The sequence below is a fragment of the Arvicola amphibius genome, chromosome 10, assembly GCF_903992535.2.
Source record: "Arvicola amphibius chromosome 10, mArvAmp1.2, whole genome shotgun sequence".
In the NCBI taxonomy this organism is placed as follows: Eukaryota; Metazoa; Chordata; class Mammalia; order Rodentia; family Cricetidae; genus Arvicola; species Arvicola amphibius.
The window spans coordinates 36,415,271-36,441,850 of record NC_052056.1 but is presented as its reverse complement, the minus strand read 5'-3'; the positions used below and the strand labels follow the sequence as shown (position 1 = coordinate 36,441,850).

Sequence of the window (26,580 nt, the reverse complement as noted above, 5' to 3'; positions counted from 1 at the left end):
AGTTAGGGTGATGTCATATAGCTGATGAAGGAGAAGTTGTCAGAACTTTACAGGTAAGCCACAGTCTCAAGACAATACACAGATTAATAGACATGGGTTAATTTAATAAATAAGAGCTATCTAGAAATACCTGGTCCTTTTGCCAAATAGTGTTGCAATTAGCATCTATGTGATTATTTAGGTTTGGGAGACAGAAAACAAAAGTCTCTGCTTACAAGCAAAGCTCATTCAATTGGCAAGAATATCCACATAAACACTAAGAAGTTTGAAAAAAATGTGGATTTCCAGATCTACAAAAGTAGCTTCCTGACTCAGCATTAGCAGCAAAACTGCACAGCTCATTTAACAAAGAGTTTCCTGATTCATGCTGATGACTCACGTTGCCATGTCTCTTTCAGGAAGTCCTGTTACAAAGCACTTGAATGGGGTTTTTAGGCAGAATGCTGCAAGTTACTTGGTGACAGAATGGGGCCATTGCTTCCCAGTGTTGGGGTGGTAAACATGGCTCCCAGCGCTAGAGGTAAATGGATCTCTGCCATGTTGGAAAGCAGAGCAGGGTGGGTTTAGGCATTTTAGAAAGAAAATATTTTAAAAAATAAAACAAAGTCTTTAAAGAGACAGTAAAAGAAATATAAAAGAGTACAGACAGTCTTTGATAAAGGAAGAAAGAGACAAAATAAATATGAAATGTAATAGAGTTAAAAAAAAGTAAGCCACATAAAGATGGACCAAACACAGAGAGTCTGGATTATTTGTATTATTGTGTTTTCTTTGTATTTTTAAAATGTTAATGAGTTAAATGCTGAAAAAAATTTGACTCTGGGTACTATCAAGCTAAACCAACATATATATTTTAAAGGTATCTTAACTTCAAATTTTGAGTCTAATGGTATGTTATTTGGGAAAAGCTGATGTAGGTGTGTCTTCTATCTATCTGTTGATTTCATTTGTTAATAAAGAAACTGCCTTGGCCAGCCCTTAGGTGGGTAGAGTAGATAGAACAGGAAGAAGAAAGTGAGGTAGATGGCTCAGACAATTGCCACGCCTCTCCTAAGTGAGGCAGACTGACGTGCCTCTCCTCTGGGGCCAGATGCGATGAAGCCAGCCACCAGGTCAGATGTGCTGAATCTTTCCTGGTAAGACACCATTCGTGGTGTTACACAGATTATTAGATATGGGTTAGTCAAGATGTGAGTAAGAGGCTGAAAATAATGGGCCAGGCAGTGTTTAAAAGAATACAGTTTCTGTGTAATTATTTTGGGGCATAAGCTAGTCAGAAGGCCAAAAGTAGGGCGGTGGGAACGCAGCCCACAGCTCCTCACTACAAAAAGTGATTATGCTTTTGTTTCCACAGAGAATGGGAACCTGTGGATTCCTTCCAGGCTAGTATGCTTTGATGAAACAGGATTTCCCCAAAAGTTCTCCATGAACCTTAAAATACTTCACCCAACAAATAGCAGGAAGCAGTTTGGAGAAAACTATCCCCAAATTCCCAAATTGGTTGTTTAAAAATGTTTCTTTTCATTTTAAAAGGGTTGGTTATAAATTATTAATGGTCACAGTCAATTTCTAAAAAAATAAGGGTGGTATGATATAGAGACGAATACTTTGCATAGGTATAGATTTGGTCTATTGATACAAATTTAAGGTTGATTTTTTATATTGTATACACTATTTCTGCTCTTGTTTAAGGTATTATGTTTGTGAAGCTCATTTGAAGATATAATGTATAATTAGAAATACAGTTTAATAGACAGTCATCTAAAATAAAACTTTTAGTCATGTTAGGTTTTCTTGATATATGGAGATATATTTCAGTTCAATTGATAATCTTCAGCACTTCAAAGACCTACTGAATGTGGTATTTAAAAGATTTTAGAACTTAGCCTTTTCCAAACAGGGAGACATGTTTGCTTCTGAAAACACCAATCACTTCAGAGAGGTTGATGGGCAGTGAAGAAACTCATTATAGAATTTGTCTTCAATGAGACAAGGCTAGCCATTTGGCCAAGAAATTGCTCTTGCCTCATCTGCCTAATGGTATGCTGTATAAACTTGACATGCAGAACCCAAATTAAAATAACTATTGAACTTGCCTAAAGAAGGTGAGACAGTCCTTTATAGTTCCTGCTTCATGAGTCTGCCAGACATTCTGCAGGACATAGAAGAATGTGACTGAAAAACTGCCAATATAGGTGAAACAGTCTTTGAATTTTTTTGCTTCATGGAAAAGTTTGCCAGATACTATAGGTCTGTAGGCCGAAGATCGATGCCCCAATCATACAGAACTATGGGTGATTGTTCAGTTAGTGAGATGTCTATGCTAATTCTATAGTTTTGGAAATCACTTATAATGCACTTCCTGTTTACTTAGGGAATATTTTATTCTGGGGTCATTGATTGTGTAGAAGATACATAGTTATAGCTTTCCTTAGTTATGATTAAAGATAAATTAAATATTAAACTTTAAATTAACAAACAGAATGATAGAATATTTTCCTTAATTTGTTAAATGTAAATGAACTAAATATTATAACTTTATTCTTGCTTGATAATTGTTTTGTTCTATTTAATTTTACTATGTTAAAGTTAAATCTTTTATTTTGACAGAAAGGGAAAGATGAAGTGTGATTCACCTGTGTAGGCTGTGTTGATGTTTTATTACCCTTGTTTAATAAAGAAGATGCTTTGTCCTATGGCAAGGTATAATATAGCAAGGCACAAAATCTAAGCAGAGATAGAGGAGAAGAAAAAGATAAAGTCAGGGAGACACCATGTAGCTGTCAAAGGAAAAGATGCCAGAAACTTACAGGTAAGCCACAGCCTCATAATGATACAGAAATTAATAGAAATAAGTTAATTTGAGATGTAAATATGTATAAATAGCTAGAAATATGTATGAGCCAAAGACAAAGCAGTGTTGTAATTAATGTAGTTTCCATGTGAATTATTCAGGTTTGATGGCATAAAATGAAAGAACAGTCTCTGCTTACACTACTAGCCCTTTGAAGTTCATTCTAGAGTTATTGATAATTGTTCTAAGTTTTCTTTTTTTACTGGTTTATAAGGGGAAATAAATACATTAGTAAGAGAGGAAGGGAGTTGAGAGGGAGAGGGAAAAGAGAGGTGAGAAAGGAGAGAGAGAGAGAGAATACTCTTAACTCAGTCCATTTCCTTGTGGAGTAAAAAGGGGTGCCTTTGGGTGTTTTGAACTTTTATAGAACTTTTATAGACTTTATTCATACAATATTAGGTGTTGTGTTTGTGAACAAGATAGAAGTAACAAATGGTACTATGGTAACTAAATGCTCTTGGTCATCTAGAAATTAAGTAAATGAAGTCAATAGGAAAAGAAAAATTTAATGACAATAAGATATGACCAAGTAACATATTGCTAAGGAGATATAATTTTATACTGCCTGGTATGACTCTTGAGAAGATAAAACAAAAATATATGTTGTTTATGTTTTATGTGTGAGTCTTTATTATCGTTCTTCATCTCCACATCCCATAAAACTAATGTATGAGCAAGGTATCTAAAGAGAATGGGATGAGAGTAGGGAGTAGGACCTGGGATTGGTATGTAAAATTCAATTAATTAGTAAGAAAAGTTAGAGGGAATGAGTATTAAAAAACAAACGAGAAAAACAACAAAAAACCTACTGTGTGACAAAATAATTGTGTAGACATTCAGTGCTGAACTGCAAGTCTAAGCAGCCAGAAGAAAAGGTAGGATGCCCATCCTTAAAACTCTCCCATTCCATTTGTTTGGTTCTCACAAATTCTTCTCTCCCAACTTTCCACTCTCCTTGCTGTGTGCCAGCCACTGCCTGTGTTGGACATCCCCTGCTCAAGTGAAGATCAGAAGAACACATAGGAGAACTCAGGTGGAGACTATATGCTAGATCAGAGGTCATGCCAGCTGCCACAACTCCAGGACTCCAGGTAGGCTGCCTGCCCATCAATGTCCTCCAACCTTTTTTTTCCCACACCTTATGCTATTCATAGTGTCCCCTCCCTCATTCTTCATCTTGTTCTCCAGATCCCAATTTAGGCTGATATTCTGTACTGAACTATAGGCCAGACTGGCTACCAGAACTTCAGGCATGCTGCCAATTGAACTTCCCCTATTCTTTTGTTGTGCCTCCAACACTATCCCAATCCCTCCTCCTCTCCTGATCATTGTGTCCCAATACCCACCTCAGGCAAAGAATTCCTGATCTAAAAGTTGTCATGCCAGTAGTCAGAAGTCTAGCCCCCAACTTGAACAGAGAGCCCTGTTCAACCACAGGCCACAGAGACTAGAAGACGAAAGAGGAGACAACAACATAGGGAAAAAAACCCAACCGTACAAATTAAAATCAAAATGTGCAATAAAAAGAAAATAATAAAATAAAAGATATCCTAACATAAGAAAAAGGAAATGCCAAAATAAAACAGAAAAAACTGAAGAAGAGAATGGAAAAAAAGAAAACAATAAAAAAGTCCATGGAGTTTAATTTGTTTTGGCCAAGTACTCCTGATCATGAGACTTACTCTGAAGTATTATTGATTCATTCAATATGTGTCCTGCTTTTATTCACCCTTCAAGTACAATTTATTTGTATTAATATTTGTAGCCCTTCAATGGAGTTTGGTTCATGTACAGGATACAACATTCTTAAGAAAAACCTACTCTCCCTTCCTCAGCAGCCATAAATCACCATAGTTTCTCAGCTAGAAGAGTTCACCTCACTTCTCCATGCTAGAATCCTGTCTGGGATTAGCTACCATCATCTCCACATCCCACAAAACTATTGTGTGAGCAGGTCTCCAAAGAGAATGGGAGGAGGGTAGGGAGTAGGACCTGGGGTTGGTATGTAAAATTTCATATGTGACATCCTGTCACAGTCTCCATAACATAGGCATATAAGCAGCTTTCCCATTGTCCCTGAAGGACTCTCTTTCCTTGTATTCACCCACTGCATCTTGTTCTTCCAGTCTTTCTACCATTTCTCTCATAATCACCCAAGCCTTGGAAGGAGGGTGCACAATATAGATGTTTTGTTTAGGACTGAATATTCTAAAGCTTCTTATTGTCTGTTCTTTGGTATGTGTGAGATACCAGTATTAATCACTATCTATTGCAAATGAAAGCTTCTCTGATGAGAGTTGAGAGATGCATTAATCTATGGGTAAATAAAAGCCATTAGGACTCAGTTTGATACTATGTCCATTTTTAGAAAAATGGGCACACTCTTAGTGCATGTGATCATGTCCATCCATAGGATCTTTGTCAAAAAGTGATCAATTTTTGGGGTGGTGATGTGTGGGGACAAGATTTAAATACAATCATAAAGTGGTTGGTGATATTCAAATGTTTAAAAGAACACCAAGACATAAGCTCTGTAATCACATGATCATTTAAGTAAAAAAGAGATCTCATGTAGAATTTGTATATGCTTTGTTTTATTTCTCAGTAGAAATACAGAAAATGGAATCCTCTTTGGAAAAATGTCTAATTCCATTTTGAGCATTTGTATATTACAAAAAAATCCCACATATCTCTAGAAAAGTAAACACTGAGATTACATGAAACTTTCAAAACAAAATTTTTAGATTGAATTTATTCTACACAAAGAATAATCATCAAAACTTAGTTAATCTGAAAAATATGCTAAAATCTATAAATTTAAGTTACTGATATTCAAAACATTAATAATTTTATATTATTTGTATCAAATGATACATTCAAAAAGTAGTAATTGTATTTATTTGGCATTGTTTTTCTGTTTTAATTATATTTGCTTTGCACCTCAGAGTGTTCATTTTTGGGGTAAGAGAACCATAAAATATTCCAAGGCAAAGAAAGAAATAACAGAAGTAAGAGAAGAATAAAAGGAACAATTTCTGAATGATAATCACCAAGTTTTAGCCTAGAAATTTAAAAAGACATAAAAATAAGAACAATGGGAAAGGCACACAATATTTTTCAATTAACTACACAGTGTTAATTCAAGATATTCTTAAATATTTATATTTAATCATGATGTGATGTTAACTTACTGAAGCAATACTATGGGAAAATCCCATGGATGTAATGAGTGAAGATATGACAGTTATTAAATTTACATTGACTTATTTGGGCTATATAATTCAGATAAATAATTGACAAATTATTTTTGAATTTTAATAATATATTGCTTAATAAATAAGTCTACTTATTTAAGGACTAAACTTTATACATTTTCATTTTTTATATTTCACATTTATAAAATAATTTTAATGAGTTATATCTAGTGAGATGTAGAGCTTGAAGATTTCTTAAAAGTATTATAAGTATTTATAACTTTTTTAATAGCAATTACTACTTCCTTATTCCTCAGACTGTAAATAAAAGGGTTTATCAAAGGAATTATTATTGTATAAAATACAGCTACTGATAGGTCTTTATTCCCTTCTTCCAATGGTCGACTATCCATGATAATACATATGTAGAATATTGACACAGAAAGAAAATGGGATGCACAAGTAGAAAATGCTTTTCTTCTCCCATCCCTGGTTTTCATTTTGAAAATAGTGAAAAGAATGCAGAAATAAGAGACCAAGACAGTGGTAATGGTAAAAACTTGAATTGGCATTGAAAAAATATATATCATTAGTTCATTAATAAAAGTGTCTGTACAGGAGAGCTTATACAGTGGAAGAACATCACAGAAGAAGTGATCAATGCGAATAGATTTACAGAAAGTTAACCTTGAGAGGCAACCTATGAGAATCATGGAATGCAGGTTACTGGCTATGAAGGTGCCTACACTCATCTGAATGGAGAGCTTCTTGGACATCATGGTGTGGTACTGCAGAGGGTTGCATATGGCCACATAGCGGTCATAGGCCATTGCTGACAGAAGAAAGCAGTCTGCAGTTTCAGCAAAGCAGAGAAAATAGGACTGTGCCATGCATTCATAGAAAGAAATCCTTCTATCCTCAGAAAAGAAGTTCTCTAGCATCTTGGGAGTGATGGCACAGGAGCAGCAGGTATCCATGAGAGCCAGGTTGCTCAGAAAGATGTACATGGGTGTGTGAAGACGGTGTTCCATGTAGATCAACACCACCAGCCCAAGATTCCCCACCATGGTGACCAGGTAGATTACAGAGAACACCAGGAACAGGAGGGTCTTCAGGTCTGGATAATCTGAGAATCCCACCAGGATGAACTCCATGGTTGAAGAGTGATTTGTCATATCCATTCTCATTTCTCTGCTGACACAAAAATTGTTAAGACATTTGATTGCTATTATGAGCAGAATATGTGTAAGTCTCCCTTTTTTGTTACAGTGAGCAAGTAAGGACTTTGTCAATTTACCTTAGCAATCCCCTCAAATGCATCATGGTATTTTTTGTCATATGAGAATAAGTCACACATAGATTATAAGTATGAGTATAATCCTAGATGCCTCAAACAGATTATTTTATTTATTAGTATAAATTCATGGCCGACATATGTGTCTGTCTATTTTTCCTTAAAGAATCTGTTCTGTGCTTTTCAAAAAATATCTATGGGGTCAATGTGATCCTTAAAAATAAATTTCCCAGTAAAGAATTTAGTGACTAATTGATAAATTTTCATAGAATTAGAGTTTGAAAAATATTTTTCTGTCTTAGATATCTTTTCCAGCTTGGATTTTTGTGTGACATTTTGAATGACGGCTAATTAGACTTTTAAGTTTGGCTATGATTGTGAAATATTATATTTTGATCTTAAATTTTTTTCTATTGGATCCAATGTGGTCAGGATCCCACTCTCTCTTGATCGATAAATTTCCAAAGAATTATATCTACTCTTTAATATCCCTATATTCTAGTATTTTTGTGAAGTTTCCAATGTTCTGCATATGTCCTTTATTATGAGTCCTACTGTCAAGGTATCTGCTCACAGTGTGGTTACTGATATGTAAATGTCAAATTCCTGCTGTGTATTCACCAATATTGTCAGGATAAAGCAATGTTTTCCTTTTATTGAGTTCAATAAATGTTATGCATTTATAAGAATATTTAAACTTTTAATTCTTTTCTTTTTACTCATTTGATAGAATTCAGTAACTACCCAAATTTATTAGATTTTAGTTTTTCAGGTATTACTGAAACATTCAAATCCAAGAACAGCATGTATTTTACTGTTAAAATCATTTTGTTCTCCTAGAAATTGCCACAATACTCTGACTTTCTAGATCTTGCATGGATATTTTTGAAGGAACAGAGTAAAATATTATTTAAATAGTATTTCTTTAAAAAACTATAATTATCATTTCCTTGATTTTAGATGTTTTCTATATTAAACTTAATAAACTGTTTCCTGTTTCACTCCCATAACATGAAAAGGTTTTCTGGTGTTGCATGACCAATGGCATATAAATAAATGGATAAAATATACTGCTATTCATGGAGGGAAGCAGAGAAAAATGTAAAGCTCAATAAAAAATAACAAATATACTGCCATTTATAATTTAAATATATAATACTATTATATCTCTCAAATTATACTCTTTTGGGAAAATACTTATAGCACTATAAATTATTACTTTTAGCAGTATATACTGGTCAAATCAAATATGTATATTTGTACATAAATGTAGAAAATGAAAGTTTATTTTAAAATATTGTATCAGAACTCATTATGTGAAAACTCATCTTTCCCTCTCTAGTACCAAACATTCAACCAAATCTTAAGAATTTGACTACTCATCCTAGAATTATTTTTCAGACTATGGATAACGTACCTGTGTACTTGCTGACATGACTATGGGACTTTTGAGCTCAGAATAGACAGAATAATCCATCTAGTTCTTCATTCTATCTTTTCAGTAGGTCTTTAATTCAGAGACAAACTAAACACAAGTGGATAAAAAGGAAAAATAAATGCAGAAACATTTTAGATTTGCTTCTCCATCTTTAGAAAGGAATTTGAAACCCATTCACATACTGAAAGCTCACTATCTATCATGCCATATAGGCCAATAGAGTCACCTAATCGTTCCAGAAGCTTTATAGCATTGAGGAATAATTTATGGGAATATAGGACACTCTCTACTCATAGGTCAGTGACAATTCTAAAGGGAGTTCCTTGGCATTGACAATAGGTATTTCTGCAGAGACTCCAGTTGGAGAGGTTGAATCCCAAAATACCCTTAAACCAAACACATTAATTAAAGGTAAGGGAAATTAAATACTGAGATTAAATCTAGTAACTACCCATAAAGTTGGCTTTAAAGGTTAAATCATCTTTCATGTTCAGATATTTGATTTCTTGTGCCTCATTGATCTTGCTTACATGAAAATTGTTTTGGACAAAAAAAAAAAACCAATAAAGATCACTTGGTAATAAACAAATTTGAAAAGTAATTTGAATTTCTAGATTAGACAACAAAGCCTAGTGCTGTCAACTGGAATCACATTTTTTTCTCTCACAACCTACAGTGAACCTGACCCCATTCTATAAATCCATTTTTATAAACGTCTCTGACATTGTTTACTTTGGCAACATTTATTTGTTGAAAAACAGAATTTTAAGTAAATTTGTTAAGTGCAAGGCTGTGTTCCTGTATTCAACTCACCATGAGGAAGAGATAAATGTACATCTATAAAAATATACAGTGATTAATGTAATTAATGCCATGATTATAAGTTAACATTTTAGTGAATATCCCACTCATCCTTTCTCTAATGCAGATATTATTTTATCCTCAAGAAATGGTTTTGGCTCCTTGCTATTCTCCATGCTACTTAGTCTACATACTCATTATCTTGGTTTCGGGAGAGTTTCATGGACTGGACATCTTAAAGCATTTATGACATGATTTTTTTATCTTTAAATCTTCAGTATCGATCTCCAGGGATATAGCCACCATTTCTCTTTCTTGTATTATATTTTAAAAAGAACATTTACTCTTAAATGGCCACTTTCTTTAATTTTTTTATATATTTAAATACTTTTAATCTTCATACGAAGTGTGATTCCCGCCTTGAATATATTACCATTTTTAATTCTGTGAGACAACGATGCTTATCTCTGTTACAGTCCTGGCTCTTTCAACTCTCCAATTGAGACTAGGCTGACTTCAAACTCATAGAGATCCACCTTCCTCAGTCTCCTTCATGTCCTAAGTAAAGGCATGCAGCAACAACACCGGGCTTATTATCAATTTTCTATTCTCAAACTAACTTAATTATTTACAAAATAAATACTCTAAATCAGATTTTATTTGTGTATTCAGCATCTGGTGAATGAGTTTGAGGTGTGTGTAAGAACATGTGCAAATAGAAGTTATGAGGACACATTCCTTAATTCTTTCAAACAAGATTTATTTCTAAGTCTGGCCAGGAATCCCCAGTGTTCCTAATGTCTCCATCTCCTCATCTCTCTAGGATTACAGCTAGCATGGGCATATGCAGATTTTTTGTTTGGTTATTAGATTATTATTTTATGTAACCATGGTCTTTGATGAAGTCTTTTGATGGCACCTTCCACTGGTCTTTTATTCATTAAGATTTTCATTTTTAACGTTTCATCTCTTCTTTGGCAGATTTTCTCTATAGACATCAGGCTGCTTTGCCTTTTTATATGTCCTCTAACTGGCATATCTGAAGTGCAGCCCTGTTGATTTTCCCTGGATATCATATATATATATATATATATATATATATATATATATATATATATATATATATATGTGTGTGTGTGTGTGTGTGTGTGTGTGTGTGTGTGTGTGTACATATATATATACATATATATATAGTTTTTAAAATATTTTTAAATATTTTCTTTTTTATTAAAAATTTCCACCTCTTCCACTCCTCCCATTTCCGCCCTCCTCCCTCCCCCTCCCTCTCTCTCTAGTCCAAAGAGCAGTCAGAGTTCCCTGCCCTGTGGGAAGTCCAAGGTCCTCACCCTTCCATCCAGGTCTAGGAAGGTGAGTATTCAAACAGACTAGGTTCCCACAAAGCCAGTACATAAAGTAGAATCAAAACCCAGTGCCATTGTCCTTGGCTTCTCACTCAGCCTTCCTTGTCAGCCACATTCAGAGAGTCTGGTTTGATCACATGCTCCATCAGTCCCAATCCAGGGGCTTTGGTGAGCTCCCATTAGATCAGCTCCACCGTCTCAGTGGGTGGGCGCACCACTCGTGGTCCTGACTTCGTTGTTCATGTTCTTCCTCCTTCTGCTCCTCATTTGGATCTTGGTAGCTCAGTCCAGTGCTCCAATGTGGGTCTCTGTCTTTATCTCCACCCATCAGCAGATGAAGATTCTATGGTGATATGTAAGATATTCATCAGTATGGCTATAGGATAGGGCCATTTCAGGCTCCCTCTCCTCAGCAGCCCAAGGAACAACCTGGGGACATCTCCATGGACACCTGGGAACACCTCTACAGTCAAGACTCTTGCCAACCCTAAAATGGCTCCCTTAATTACGATATATATTTCCCTGCTCCCATATCCACCCTTCCTCCATCCCAACCATCCCATTCCCCCAAGCTGTCCCCATCCTCCCCTTCTCACTTTCTCTCCCCATCTCCCCTTTACCCAGTTCACCCCACCCCCGAGTTCCCAATTTTTGCCTGGCAATCTTGTGTACTTCCAATATCCAGGAGGATAACTATATGATTTTCTTTGGGTTCACCTTCTTATTTAGCTTCTCTAGGATCTCGAATTATAGGCTCAATGTCCTTTATTTATGGCTAGAATCTACTTACGAGTAAGTACAGACCATATTCATCTTTTTGGGTCTGGCTTACCTCACTCAGGATGGTGTTTTCTATTTCCATCCATTTGCATGCAAAATTCAAGATGTCATTGTTTTTTTTTACCACTGAGTAGTACTCTATATAGTACTCTATATTTCACACTTTCTTTATCCATTCTTCCATTGAAGGACATCTAGGTTGTTTCCAGGTTCTGGCTATTACAAATAATGCTGCTATGAACATAGTTGAACAAATGCTTTTGTAATATGTGATAGGGTATCTCTTGGGTATATTTCCAAGAGTGGTATTGCTGGGTCCTACGGTAGGTAGATCCCGAATTTCCTGAGAAACTGCCACACTGATTTCCAAAGTGGTTGCACAAGTTTGCATTCCCACCAGCAATGGATGAGTGTTTCCCTTACTCCACATGCTCTACAGCAAAGGCTATCATTGGTGTTTTTTATTTTAGCCATTCTGTTATGTGTAAGATGGTATCTCAAAGTTGTTTTGATTTGCATATCCCTGATCGCTAAGGAGGTTGAGCATGTCCTTAAGTGTCTGTTGGCCATTTGAACTTCTTCTGTTGAGAATTCTCTGTTCAGATCAGTGCCCGATTTTTTAATTGGGTTAATTAGCATTTTAAAGTCTAGTTTCCTGTATTCTTTATATATTTTGGAGATTAGACCATTGTCTGTTTGGGGTTGGTGAAGATCTTCTCCAAGTCAATAGGTTGCCTTTTTGTCTTAATGACAGTGTTCTTTGCTTTACAGAAGCTTCTTAGTTTTAGGAGGTCCCATTTATTCAATGTTGCCCTTATTGTCTGTGTTACTGGGGTTATGCTGAGGAAGTAGTCTCCTGTGCCCATGTGTTGTAGAGTACTTCCCACTTTCTCTTCTAACAGGTTCAGTGTGGTCAGATTGATATTGAGGTCTTTAATCTATTTGTACTTGAGTTTTGTGCATGGTGATAGATATGGATCTATTTTCATTCTTCTACAGGTTGACAACCAGTTTTGCCATCATCATTTGTTGAAGAGGCTTTCTTTCTTCCATTGTAGACTTTTAGGTCCTTTGTTGAAAATCAGATGTTCATAGGTCTGTGGGTTGATATCCGGGTTTTCTATTCAACTCCATTGGTCAACTTCTCTGTTTTTATGCCAATACCCAGCTGTTTTCAATACTGTAGCTCTGTAATAGAGTTTGAAGTCAGGGATGGTAATGCCTCCAGAAGATCCTTTACTGTATAAGATTGTTTTGGTTATCCTGGGTTTTTTTGTTTTTCCATATAAAGTTCATTATTGTTCTCTGAAGGTCTGTGAAGAATTTTGTTGGGATTTTAATGAGGATTGCGTTGAATTTATAGATTGCCTGTGGTAGAATTGCCATTTTTACTATGTTGATCCTACCCATCCAAAAGCATGGGAGATCCTTCCTTTTTCTGGTGTCCTCTTCAATTTCTTTCTTTAAAGACTTAAAGTTCTTATCAAATAGATCTTTCACTTCCTTGGTTAGAGTTACCCCAAGATATTTTATGCTATTTGTGGCTATTGTAAAAGGTGAAGTTTCTCTGAATTCCCTCTCTGCTTCTCTATCCTGTGTGTATACGAGGGTTACTGATTTTTTTGCATATCTCTTCAACATAGTTCTTGAAGTTTTAGCAATAGCAACAAGAGAATATAAGGAGATCAAGGGGATTTGAATCGGAAAGGAAGAAATCAAACTTTCGTTATTTGCAAATAATATGATAGTGTACATTAGTGACCCCCACCAAAGAACTCCTACAGATGATAAATAACTTCAATGATGTGGCTGATTATCTTTTTTAATAAGCAGACTTCTTGCTCCAGAAGCTTTCCATTTTCAATTATTCTTTTCACTGCTTAAGTTTTACTATCCTGGAGTGCTTTCCAGTCTGGCTAGCCTTGAACTTAGTTTTCTACATCTCTACCTTCAAAATCTTGGGATTAAAAGTGCATGCACTACCATACCAAGCCCTATTTTTTTAAAAATTCATTTTCAAAATGAAAGCTTAATTGCACAGGATCTTCTTTGAGTATCTAGCATCATGCTTTTTTTAAAAAACTGTTTATTGCATTGAACACAGGATTATTCTCCATTCCACTTCCTTGTATACCTTTCATTCTCAAATTACATATTATGCAACTTTTTTTTCACAGCTTTCTCCTTTTTATTTTAGTCTTCAAAAAAAGTGAACACTGATAACCCCATGACAGAGTCAATACTAGGCTATTTTGAAATTTCTGCCAACATAATTCTCCAAAACTCTCCAATTTAGTTTAATGCATATTTTTCAGACAATAGCAAAAACTAGCCACATTCTTCAACAAAATATCACAAGATTGTTCTCTAGGCCTCATTCTAATATTTTTATCCTGTGAAACGTCTTGAACCATGCCCATAACTGATGATGGAAGTCACAAAACAATCCCACACCAGTTCAGAACTATGAATAATAAAAGGGCTTTTATTTAAGGGAAAACCTACAGATCACTGTCCTAGACAACAGTCCTCTGCATGAACATGAACAGAGTCTAGCAGCTGGAAGTGGGTGCTGGAAGCAAGAGAGTAGGCTCACACATTACAACTGCTTTTACGGTATAAGAGACCATGCCCAAGTTGTCTGGTATCTTAAAGGCTATTGGCCGAAGGAGCAGAATGTGCTCCCATAGCACTTCTCCCTTTTGTTTAAATAAAAGAGTTCTAAACCCAATACCAAACTATATATATTAGGAATGGATATCAAGTATAATTAGAATTACAAGTAGCATAAACAATATTAAGCAAGGAACATATGCTAAATGTTTTAATAAACATCCTGTCTTAAGGAGCATAAGTCTTGTATAGGAAATGGCTTGGCTAGATCATAAGAGTACAGTAACTACGTCTATCTAATCTTCAACCACATCAAAAACCTGAGAAGGGAGATAATATTACTTGAGTAGGCAGGAAGTTCAATCAAGTAGCTTCCAAAGTGAGTAATGTATGATGAAGACAATTAGCTTCCTGAGAAATCACGCAAAATCTCATTTTGCAACATTGAAGTAACCAACTTTGGCTAAGGTGTAGCATAACTGACAGTCTATGTTCAGAAGCAGGGAATTTTCATAACCATCTAACCCTCTATTGGCAAGATTTGACAGTCTTTTTCCTTGTGTCCTGCTTCTCCATGTCTGGATGCTTTGTACTTTGTCAGTGATTAAGGTATGGGCAGTTCCTTGCCCAAAGGCCAATTGTGCCAAGAAGAAAACAATCTCCAAGTGGAGTGTATTTGGTGTTCAACATACTCTTGGTAAATTAACTGGTGCTGTCAACAGCAATCATGTCTCATGTCAACAGAATCCTAAGTTATTTAAATGCCATGTTCTAAAAATCCTTGAAGTGGTTGAAGATTACTTATTAAGACAGAATACAATCTCTATTTATCTAAAGAACCTAATTGATCTGACTGTATGTACAACAAATATGAACAACCATTGACCTGTTATATTTAATACTTATATAACTTAAAGACTAAAACTTCATGTAAGAATATTAAATAATCTCTACATAAATGTGCAACAGCTGAGGACAATGACCTCAACATGTAAACAATATATAAGTTTCTTGATCAGAGTTAGGAGTGATATATAATGCAATTTAAAAAATATCCTGATTTATTTGTATCAGTATAAAATGAATTATCTTAGTAATTGGTGCATCACATACAATTTGGGGAAGAATCCAAGAAATTTTCTTTATTAGGTTAAGTCTATCACTTTTGGGATAATTGCTATTAATTACTCCCAAAAATTAACACAAGCCCATTTCCATGATTCATCATCTTCCCATAACTTTTTCATTTCTTCAAAAGTAAAAGACACTGAAATATTTGCTGGGTATAAACCTGCTAATTGACAAAGTCTCTATTTACTTTTATAATTAATTCAGAGATTTTTTTTCCACAGAAGTTTTTAATTTTTTACTTGGTTTATGTGGTAAAAAGATCCATTCTGAAATAATATCTTCCCTCTGTGTTAAAATTCCTGTAGGAGAAATTCTGAAAGGTAATATGACTAGAATACAATTAAAATTTGGATTCACCCTATCAACATGTGCCTCCTGTAATTTCTCCTCAACCATTATCAATTCCTTTTCCACTTCAGCTGTTAATTCTCAGGAACGATTCAAATTTTATCATAATCTAAGGTTTTGTTTAAGTGAATTATTAAATCTGGCATTTTCCCAACAGCTAATAATAGACTGGAAATGTCTCCTAATAATCTTTGAAAGTCATTAAGAGTCCATAACCAGTCTCTCTTAATTTGTGCATTTTGTGTTCTAATTTTCTGTAAACCTATTCTGTAATCTAGGTAATTAACAGAATCTCTTCTTTGAATCCTTTCAGGAATAATTTGTAATCCCCATTTAGGCAAGACTTTATTTACTTTCTAAAGTATCTGTATTTGAATCAGATAGCAAAATATCATCCATGTAATGGTAGATTATAGACTACCATTAGGAAATTGCTTGCATATTATTTCTAATGGCTGGCTGACAAAGTATTGGCACAGGGTTGTACAATTGCACATTCCAATTCCGTGTGAGGACGGTCCATTGATACCTCCTAGTAGGCTGAGAATTATTGCCCCATGTTGGTTGCCAGATGATGATGGAAGTCACAAGACAATCCCACACCATTTCAGAATTATGAATAATAAAAGGGCTATTTATTTAAGGGGAAAATTTACAGATCACTATCCTAGATAACAGTCCTCTGCTTGAATAGGAACGGAGTCTAGCAGCTGGAAGTGGGAGCCAAAAGCAAGAGAGCAGGCACAGACTTTACAACTGCTTATACAGTATAAGAGACCATACCCAAGTGGGTGGGTATCTAAAAGGCTGTTGACTAAAGGAGTGAATGTGTTCCCACAGCATTTATAGTTCAAATCACCCTCAGAACCACTGTCTTCTGTATTCCTACTAAAGTGGCCAATTAAGCCACACTAAAGAATCCACTGCTTCCCTATTCCCAATGTCCATATTTCTCCAAACAAACAAAAGCATGGTCAGGTCTATAACAACAATACCCCAGTCCCTGGTATCAATTTCTGTACAGTTTCTACTTTTATGAAGAGTCACCATGAACACAATGCCTATTATAAGGAAAACATTTAATTTGATTGAAGTAGGCTTACAATTTCAGAGATTTCATCAGTTGCATCACAGTAGAAAGCAGAGAGACATTTAGGCAGACATGATGCTGAAGAAAGTACAGAGTATTCTATAAGTGTCCACAAGCAGCAGGAAAAGAATGCCTTTTGTACTTGAGTTTCTGAGACGTCAAACCTACCCTTTTGTAACACATCTCTTCCAAAATTTCCACACCTACTCCAACAAAGCCACACCTCTGAATAGTGTCATTCCTCCTGGCCCAGCATTGAAATATATGAGTCTCTAGGTGGTCATTCCTATTTCAAGCAACACAAAGGCTAAACAATAAAATTAAAAATTAAGAAAATAATTGTAATATGACACCTAAAGGAAAAACAGGAGATAAAACACTTTAAGGACAGTATAGATTGTTTGATGAAGTTATCAAAATAATAGTGAAGGGAAGCTAAAAACAAATAAATAATAAAATATTAAAAATTTAAGAAAACTAACCAATAATTACTCATTTATAATGAGATGGAGTATAAAATAATTTCATTCTTCCACTTGGGATACTAGTTTTGAAATTTACAAGGAAGAAGAATGGGGGTTGGCATAAATCACTGTGTCACTATTCTAGACATGTTAACACAAAGTGGGATCCATGCTATACCCTATAAATAGTAGTGCTTGGTCTAAAAAGGGATATGAGGGATGTTTGAAGTTAAGTTGGTTTTACTTGAATGATTCATGTTTAGGGGAGAAAGAAAAACACCCTTAAGTTTTGTTTCAACTCCTCCTGCAAATAAAAACAATAAACGAAAAAAAAAGAACACATTATTTGCTATGCAATGTCTGTTTGGTTCTGTGTGCTGGGTGATAAAACCAAAGCAATCCACTCTAATGTTAAAGACTACAGAAATTGAGCAATCTTAGTTGTCTAGACATGCTGGTCTCTGCCTCAGGCCCCACAGTTATCCACTCATAGTTGAGTTCATTCATTCTCCCAGAAGTAGAGCCATTGTTCCCAAATAAAAACACCTTTCACTTTCCTCTGTAACAGAGTCCAACTTTAACTTCCTGCTACATGATTCTGCATTCAAGTCTCGATTGATTTCTTGACTTCATAATGATACTGTGTGTTGTCCAAAGACTTGGTTTTCAACAGAAGAGATATAAAAATATATCAGGTTCTGACCCATTCACCCCAGCCAGTATTTTGTCACTAAAATTCAACCTTAGCTTCGGTGAACAAACTAACAAACCTGGGAATCCCTTCTTCAGTGTCTTGTTGTTGCAAAAAAGAAATTGTACGTGTAGCATGCATTATTTTAGAGTGCAGTTTTTGCTTTGGTGGCACTGGAAGAGACCTTCCTTTCTCTTTTAAGGCACAGCTGAAGGCAGGTATTGAGTGGGGGAGGGGAATGCCCTTTCTACTATGTTCCTATGCCTAATGTTAGGTGCTTGTTCTGTTGAAAAATCTATAATGTCTACTTTTAATTGTTCTTATATAACTTTCTTCACAAATCTTTAGTTTTTGTCCCAGAAGTATCACACTTTCCCCCTAAACCCATAGAGATGCCAGAATGGGTTATGTGGCTTTAACATGGCATTTTCATTCTTTAATGCATTTTTCTTAATTACTGATCTGATATTAAAATATTTCCACAATTTATGATATTTCTCTCCACATAGAATATAATGTAAGTCCTTTATCTTAAAATTATCTATCTATCTATCTATCTATCTATCTATCTATCTATCTATCTATCTATATCTATAATCTATCTATTTGTACTTTTTTACTTTTTAATGAGTGGTATGAAAAAGAGATAGACAACTTCCACGAGTGAAACCAAACATCCTTACATTTAGTCCAACAAACTAAACTATGAACAAGGGCAGTAAGTCATGTTGATGCAAGTAAGCCCTGATGAAATAAGCATAATTAAATTCTGTCATATTCATTTCCAAAATATAAATATAATAATGGGGATATATGAAAATAATTCAAATAAGAATGATATAATATGCATTGACAGAATTCTTCTCAAGTGTCAAGGTCATTGGACAGTCTAAAACACTGTCACATTCCATTGGAGACGCTAATGAAAGATGTATTAAAATTCAATATGAACTGTACAGGTAATAGTATTGTATTAGCAAAGCTCTCTTAATAAGAAAAATGCCATGATAGTATAAAGATGCTCACATTAATGAGTTTGGGCAAAGTGTACATCAAACTCTATTAATATTAATTTGTTTCCTTCACAGCCAAATGTCATTAATAATAACAAAGTTAGCATGGACAGGGAAAGTCTAGGAGGCCTCAGCCCTACACAAAGAAACCACAAGTAACTAAGGAGTGTTGCGAAAGTCAACTATAGTTTTACCAAGATAAGAGCACACCAATGGTTATCCAGTCCAAGATGGCCATCCCTGAATGCATGAATGCAAGTAGAAGTATACAAACTGAGAAGGCTATACATATATATATATGAATATATATTTATATATGTGTTATATATATGCACACTCCCATACCTGTGTGAGATAACAGTTACTGGAAAAAAAGATACCACAACTTTGAAATTTAAACTTTCTAGATTAAGAATCTACTAATATAACATAAACTGAGAAAATGAGTAAGTGGCATATAAATTTATGTGACTATTTACAAATATTAATAATTCATGATATTAATAAAAATATTCTGAAGGAAGATATTTATAATTATTTAGTAGGGTTTCTATATTATTGTATTTGTTTTTAAAAAGGAGTAATAGAAGGAAAGATTTTTTAAAAATCAGTAAATGCCTAGAAATTTTAGATTTGGATATTCTAGAAAAATAGCAAAATTTCTTTCATTATATAAATAATATTAATTAAAGAAGAATTTTGTTAAACATTAAATTACTCAAATACTTTATTGTATTAGTTTATTGAATATGGAATTACAGTACTAAAGAAAAATCTCTTAACAATAATAAAAGTAGATAGAACCATTATTTTTTTCTTATTATATATTGCAGAATAATAGTTGAAAATTATTTTGGAATTGTGTTTGTATAGAGTATAGTGATTTTAAAACTAACACATTTTTAATTTTCTATATTTCATATTCATAAAATTATTCTAATGAGATGAAATTAATGCACTGTAGACGATGAAGATTTTTTTTAAATACTATAAATTTTCATAACTTTCTTAACAGCATTTAAAACCTCCTTGTTTCTCAGGCTGTAAATAAAAGGGTTTAACAAAGGAATTATTATTGTATAAAATACAGCCACTGGTATATCTTTATTACCATCTTTAGATGGTCCTATATATGTAAGAAGGCAGATGTAAAATATTGACACAGAAAGAAAATGGGATGCACAAGTAGAAAATGCTTTTCCTCTCCCATCCTTGGATTTCATTTTGAAAATAGTGAAAAGAATGCAGAAATAAGAGACCAAGACAGTGGTAATGGTAAAGACTTGAATTGGCATTGAAAAAATATATATCATTAGTTCATTAATAAAAGGATCTGTACAAGAGAGCCTATAGAGTGGAAGTATGTCACAGAAGAAGTGATAAATGTGATTTGATTTACAGAAATTTAATCTTAACAGACAACTTGTCTGAATGATTGAATGCAGGTTACTGGCAATGAAGGTGCCTATACTCATCTGAATGGAGAGCTTCTTGGACATCATGGTGTGGTACTGCAGTGGGTGGCATACGGCCACATAGCGATCATAGGCCATCACTGCAAGTAGGAAGCAGTCTGCAGTTTCAGCAAAACAGAGAAAATAGAACTGTGTCATGCATTCATAGAGGGAAATCCTTTTGTCCACGGAAATAAAGTTCTCTAGCATTTTTGGAGTGATGGCACAGGAGCAGCAGGAATCCATGAGAGCCAGGTTGCCCAGAAAGATGTACATGGGTGTGTGAAGACGGTGTTCCATGTAGATCAAGACCACTAGCCCAAGATTCCCAACCATGGTGACCAGGTAGATTACAGAGAACAACAAGAACAGGAGGGCCTTCAGGACTGGGTTTTCTGAGAATCCCACAAGGATGAACTCTGTTGTCATAGAATGATTTTCCTTCATGATTCCTGATCTGGGTTAAGACAACATAATAAAGTAATTCACCTGCAATTACAAGTAGACTGTATCTTATTACACTGTTCTAACTACAATATTAATAGGAAACCCTCATCACATCATCATCTGCTGTCTCCTGAAGAGCAGCATGCCCAGCATACGTCATTGGGAACAGTAACTCATAGATAATGCACACGGGGCTGTCCTGAAATGAACTATGGAACTCCTAGAGAAAAAGGTTTAGCTGCATGAGCTGGCCTGTACCAGAGAACAAATCCATAGCCTGTTAACTGTCTTTTCTCAATATGAAAGAATCTTATAAGAAAATCCTTCAGGCAAAAACATTCTAAACATTGTATTATGGGATCCAAATATTGCTGAAAAAGGAATTATCTCTTGGAACTAGTCAAGAATTTTTAAAATATACACAGAATCAGAGTGGTTTGAAATAAATGAATTTCTCCAGCTTACACTTTTCCCAGGTAAAGTAGCAGCTGAATATTTTCAGAAAAATCTCTTTATCCTTTAAGTCAGTGTATGAATATAAAACACCATAATGTTTTCTTAGTTTCAAATCACTTCATACTCATTTTAACATAATATAGTTCCTACTCCTCTCATCTGATTGACTTCCAAATGGGGTTGCTACTCATAATTATCTAGGTATGCTAACTGTTGGTCTAGTTTTAAGCCTCTTGTAGATATAGTTAACATGAGATTCGATGACGAAGAATCCATTCTTATTCCAAATACTGATCACTCTAAATACCCAACTTATATAACTCCAATTCATTCAGAATTAATCAATACCTTTATTTTTGTTATGATTTTAGTAGATATACAGTTATCTGAGTATTTAAATCTATGTAGTCATTTGTTTCTAAATTTCTGTATTTCAGAATTCAATATCACTCTGATTTACTGTATACTGTTATAGTGTTACCAGTGTAACATTGTACTGTATCAAGTGCAAAAACGGCATGGAACTCAAAACATTGTTGCAATTATCTTTCTCCATCAGAAAGAATAAAAGTCTCTTGGCTTAACACAGTATAGGTAGAACATTTTGTATACGAACATACTGTAGTCTTTTTTGCATGCATTTTAATTTTTAATTTTACAAATTATTAATTTTAATTACCCTCATGAATAAAACCATCACACAAATGATTTAAGGACACTCAAACACTTTCTCAGACCCAGACTACGTATGTCATTGACATTCTATACATTTAGAATAACCATAGTGAAGCAGTGGTGTTTTGCTTAGGATTTAAACTTTCTAAGCTGCATGTTTAAAAAATGGAACACATTTTAATTAATATTTAACTGACCATTCTTCTGAACTTAACATATTATTTTTGCTATCCATTCACAATAATATGATTAAATTTTCTATAGTTTTATAGTAAAAATATAGTCAAATGAATAAAAAAGTATCCACTTATAATTTTGAATCTTTAACATTTTATATTTCTTTAATTTAAAGATTTTGAAAATATACTTTAAGAACTGTAAAATAACTCTCTTTTATTATTTTAGCACAACAGAATATGGAAATCAACTGAAAGTATTTAGGTTTAGTTTTCAAAAGTTAATTTTTATTTAGAAGATCTAACAAACCACTATAAGTAAAATTGCATTTTCTGTTCTTCAGAAAAAAATACAATTATTCCACTAAATCAAAAATTTATTTTACTCTACATCCTCAAATTATTTTACAGATATATTAATATCTCACCTGGATATTTACTGATAATCTGTAGTATTTCTGAACTCAGATTAACTGGATGGCTCATTTACTGTTTCATTATATCTTGTCAAGATATATTCAGTTTAGAGACATGAAAATTAAGTAAGTAAAGTGTAAAAACAATAAAGTAGTGAAGTGCTTTGGAGATCTGAATTTCTTCATGTTGGTAAGTAACTTAAAATCCATCTTAATATTTTGAGTTCACAGACACACATTTTATATCATTGGCTTCCCTTATGAAGTTTCTTAGTTTTAGGGGATTCAGAATAAATGACAAGTCTTTAAAACATTGGGGATTAAATTTTGAATAACTAGGACACCTTCTTTCCATGTGTGTCAGTGATTAATTAGTTATCTTGATGGCAGGGTAAAATTCTGTTAATTCTACAGGGATTTTCTGGTATGGACTTTGGGCATTTCTGCAGAGACTCCTCATCTGAGAGCCAGTTTCCTAAACCTCCAGTGAATGGAAAGGCGTTAATTAAAGACAGACTGAGGATAAGTGAATGATTTCTTGAAGGGAAATCAAACACCCATTTTTTACAGTCAACTTGTAGATGATGTCGACTGGTGCTATACTCGATTATACAATTATCTCTTATTTTACCTAGTTGAGAGTTGTAATGGATAAAAAATATCTATGTGAGTAATATGAAGTAACAATAAGATTCAGAGACATTTGAATTTGTGGATACAAGGGAGAAAATCTGAGTCAGTCAACCAGAGTTCAATTCATTCCTTTCATTACCTATAAAGGTCTGGTCATATCATACACATCTGTTTTATAAAACAACACTGAGTATGTTCCTTATGACAGTTATGCCAGAAGAAAACTAGGGTATATTTGCAGTCAAAAAAAGGAAAAGACCATGATTCTTTTTAGACCCTATCTAGAGGATTTACCAATTTTCCAATTCTTCATAGACAATTCTATATTATGTATTAAAAGTGGAACTATAGGACCTGTTGAGTGAAGAAAGCTAGGCAAAAGATAAAAAATACTGATCACTCTCGTTGAATTCAAAGAAGGTGACATCACATAGCTGAGAGTAGAATGATAGTTACCAGAGGCTCTCAATCTCTCTTTCTCTTGTCCACTAAGTCCATTTAGTACTACCTATATATGGATACATGTTGGACCATGTGTTGAAGCATATGCAGCTTTTACTTTGCTGCATCTCTGAGGAAAACTTACTGTCCCTCTTCCATCAGTCATCAATTATCCATACCTTCTTAGGCAGTGGTAGAACATATAAATAACCTCTCCACCATCCAAGGTGGCCTTCTGGCTAGCATTATCTTGCTTACATTCTGTTACATGCAGCTATAGACACTATGAGGTCATGTGCAATGGCCCTGTCACGCCCAACGAATGTTGTTTCATTGATGATGCTCAACTCCTGACTTACAATCTTTCCACTCTTTCCATGATGATTCTTGAGACTTAGGTCTAAAGAGTGTGATATAGATGTTTCATTAAAAATAAGTATGTTTTGTTATTCTCTGCATGTTGACAAGTTGTAGGTTTGTAGACTTAATCACCAACTCTTCTAAAAAAAAGTTTCCCTGGTGATGGTTGAGAGATACAGTATTTTATAGGCATTGATTTACCCTAAGGTGTAGGATTGTTATTATGTCTATTTAGTAGAATAATAGTATTGGATTCTTCCTCAGGGTCTATGGCCTAGTCAGTTTTTTCTTGGTTAACAGCATGAGGCATAAATTCTGTTTCACAGAGAGGGCTCTAAATTCCATCAGAAAGTAGTTATTCCCATAACATTCATGCCACTAAGTCACCAGAGGGGGTATTTTGTCAAGTTTGTTTTACTGTAGCTTGTGGAGGTCACAAGCAGGTAAGATTCTTGATTACCTTTTCCCCTGATAACATAAATAAAAACTTCTAGAACTATTGAGACAAGTCAGTAGGGATGAATCTTCCAAATTTATAGCAGCTCTATTTCTTCATGTTCTAGGACTCTAGCATTTATCTTGCTTATAGGGGCCTACTATCAATTTCTGAAGGGTATCCAAGAGTCAGGGTAATAGTTTTTAATATTGTTGGGGGTTCTATGAGACCCTAATGTCAAATGTCTTGAAAAGAAATATCAATTTTATTTAATTTTATAGTATCTGGTATCTAATTGGGGCCTTGGTCCCACACATGCATGGCACACCATTATATAGTATCATAACGTGGTCCAAGAACAGATTTATGTGATAGGGCTTATAAGAAAAGTCTAAGAAAACAAGGCCAGAGTACTGTGAGTTCAGTTTGTTCAGAATATGAAACCATTATTGGAATGTGTTTTCATGTTCCTTGCAAGTGTAGCTCATAAGAGTGAGTTTACTTCAGATTACACATTACAACTCAGTTGGATATTGTTATTTATTTATAATCCTCTATGGAAAAACATGTTTTTGTCATGATGCATTTCACTCATGTGGCTCCTCCTAACCCTCAGAGTATAAACTGTCTGATGCTCTGAATAATGTTGTTTATTGAATGAGACTTTACCTTGCAACATTGATTGGCTCAATCCTCCCAGGTCCCCCCACCTCCAGAATGGCAAATAACACAGTAACTCCATTTAAGGCCCTTTTATATATTTGTATATATAAATATCTTAGGAAGAATACTTATCCACAGGTTTAGATACAGCATTTTTAAATTACTGTTTTTTGTAACTCCCATATTCCCTCCTCTACCTTACCTTTTGTCTTCCACTCCACTCAGTCTTACATAATTCCACTTTCTACTTGATACTATCTAAATTCCATTCCTCTTTCCTTGAAATACAATTCCTAGTCATCCTTACTTGCATTTGGCCTTCTATAGGCACTTAAATTTAAATACATACCCCAAAGACTACAATCAAGAATTCACATACAGAGAGAACATAAGGCACATGTATTTGTGGGTCTGGGTTACATCACTTAAAGTGTTTATTTCTAGCTCCATCCATTTACCTGTAATTTTCAGAATTACTGTATCTTATAATTGGGAAATGTTCTATTGTATTTATGTACTATATATTTATTATATATTCTCTTTTATGGGCAATTGGTTCAATTTTGTATAATGTCGGGGTCCGGTGCTAGCCCGGACCATAAATTACTTCTCTCAATCAGTTCCTAACATAAACTCTCTCTGGACCAGTGTGGAGGCATGGGAATAAAGACACAACTCACATGGCTTTATTAGGAGGGAGATCCTCAGTGGTTCCTCATGAAGTCCTGATTTTACGTCCTTAAGAATTCCTCTCATTTATTCTCCAAACAGCTTTTATACCAAGACATAAACTGAGTGGGAAATACACCAGCATTCTATCTCCTAGGTAACCAGGTGAATGGTGTTTTGTCACGTCAGCATCTACCTGTCTGTTGTATATGCTAGCTGTCACATAGGCTTGAATTAGCATCTCTATCAGATATTCTGCATATTACAAAGAAAGGAACAACAACATCCTGACTTTTTGTTAGGGCAGTGACAGCCTGTCTGCAGGGCTACGTGACCACCTCAGGTCGGGCCTATGGCTTCAGAGCCTGGCTACCATACCATATAGAAATATGGGCCTACAGTATAAAAGTATTATTGTTATGCATTTATATATATGTTTCATCAGAGAAGTTCCACATATATGGTACATTTCAAGCTTGTGTAAGTTTCAAAGTTTATATAATCTTTCAAACAAGAACCTTTATCTGAGATTAAACCTTATTCTCAAGAAAGTTTGAGCTTTATGTTTCTGAAACTCTTGAAGAATGGGTATTACTAAACTTGATAGATGTAAATCCACTTGAAGACTAGGCATGTTTGAAGAATGGGTATCACTAAACTTGGTAGATGTGAATCCACTTGA

The 26,580-nt window shown here is 34.5% G+C and overlaps 2 protein-coding genes across 2 annotated transcripts; both read right to left on the bottom strand.

Annotated features, from left to right (window-relative positions):
* Window positions 1-6,275: 6,275 nt before the first annotated feature.
* LOC119825368 (olfactory receptor Olfr180-like) lies at window positions 6,276-7,235 on the bottom strand. The gene has a single exon (XM_038346207.1). It carries the CDS (start codon window positions 7,233-7,235, stop codon window positions 6,276-6,278), a length of 960 nt encoding a protein of 319 aa, XP_038202135.1.
* Window positions 7,236-18,034: 10,799 nt separating this feature from the next.
* On the bottom strand, window positions 18,035-20,973 carry LOC119824218 (olfactory receptor 181-like). Its single transcript, XM_038344379.1, has 2 exons — window positions 20,077-20,973; window positions 18,035-18,160 (listed from the first exon to the last, which is right to left on the bottom strand). The coding sequence occupies exons 1-2, from the start codon at window positions 20,971-20,973 to the stop codon at window positions 18,035-18,037; spliced, it is 1,023 nt and encodes a 340-aa protein (XP_038200307.1).
* Between the last annotated feature and the right edge of the window lie 5,607 nt (window positions 20,974-26,580).

What these genes read in the sequence shown, in the direction of transcription:
- LOC119825368 (XM_038346207.1), bottom strand. Translation starts at nt 7,235, where the DNA reads ATGAGAATGGATATGACAAATCACTCTTCAACCATGGAGTTCATCCTG.
- LOC119824218 (XM_038344379.1), bottom strand. Translation starts at nt 20,973, where the DNA reads ATGAAGGAAAATCATTCTATGACAACAGAGTTCATCCTTGTGGGATTC. An exon ending in TTTTAAATGCTGTTAAGAAA is followed by an intron (nt 18,161 to 20,076) that starts GTTATGAAAATT and finishes TGCAACAACAAG; the next exon opens with ACACTGAAGAAGGGATTCCC.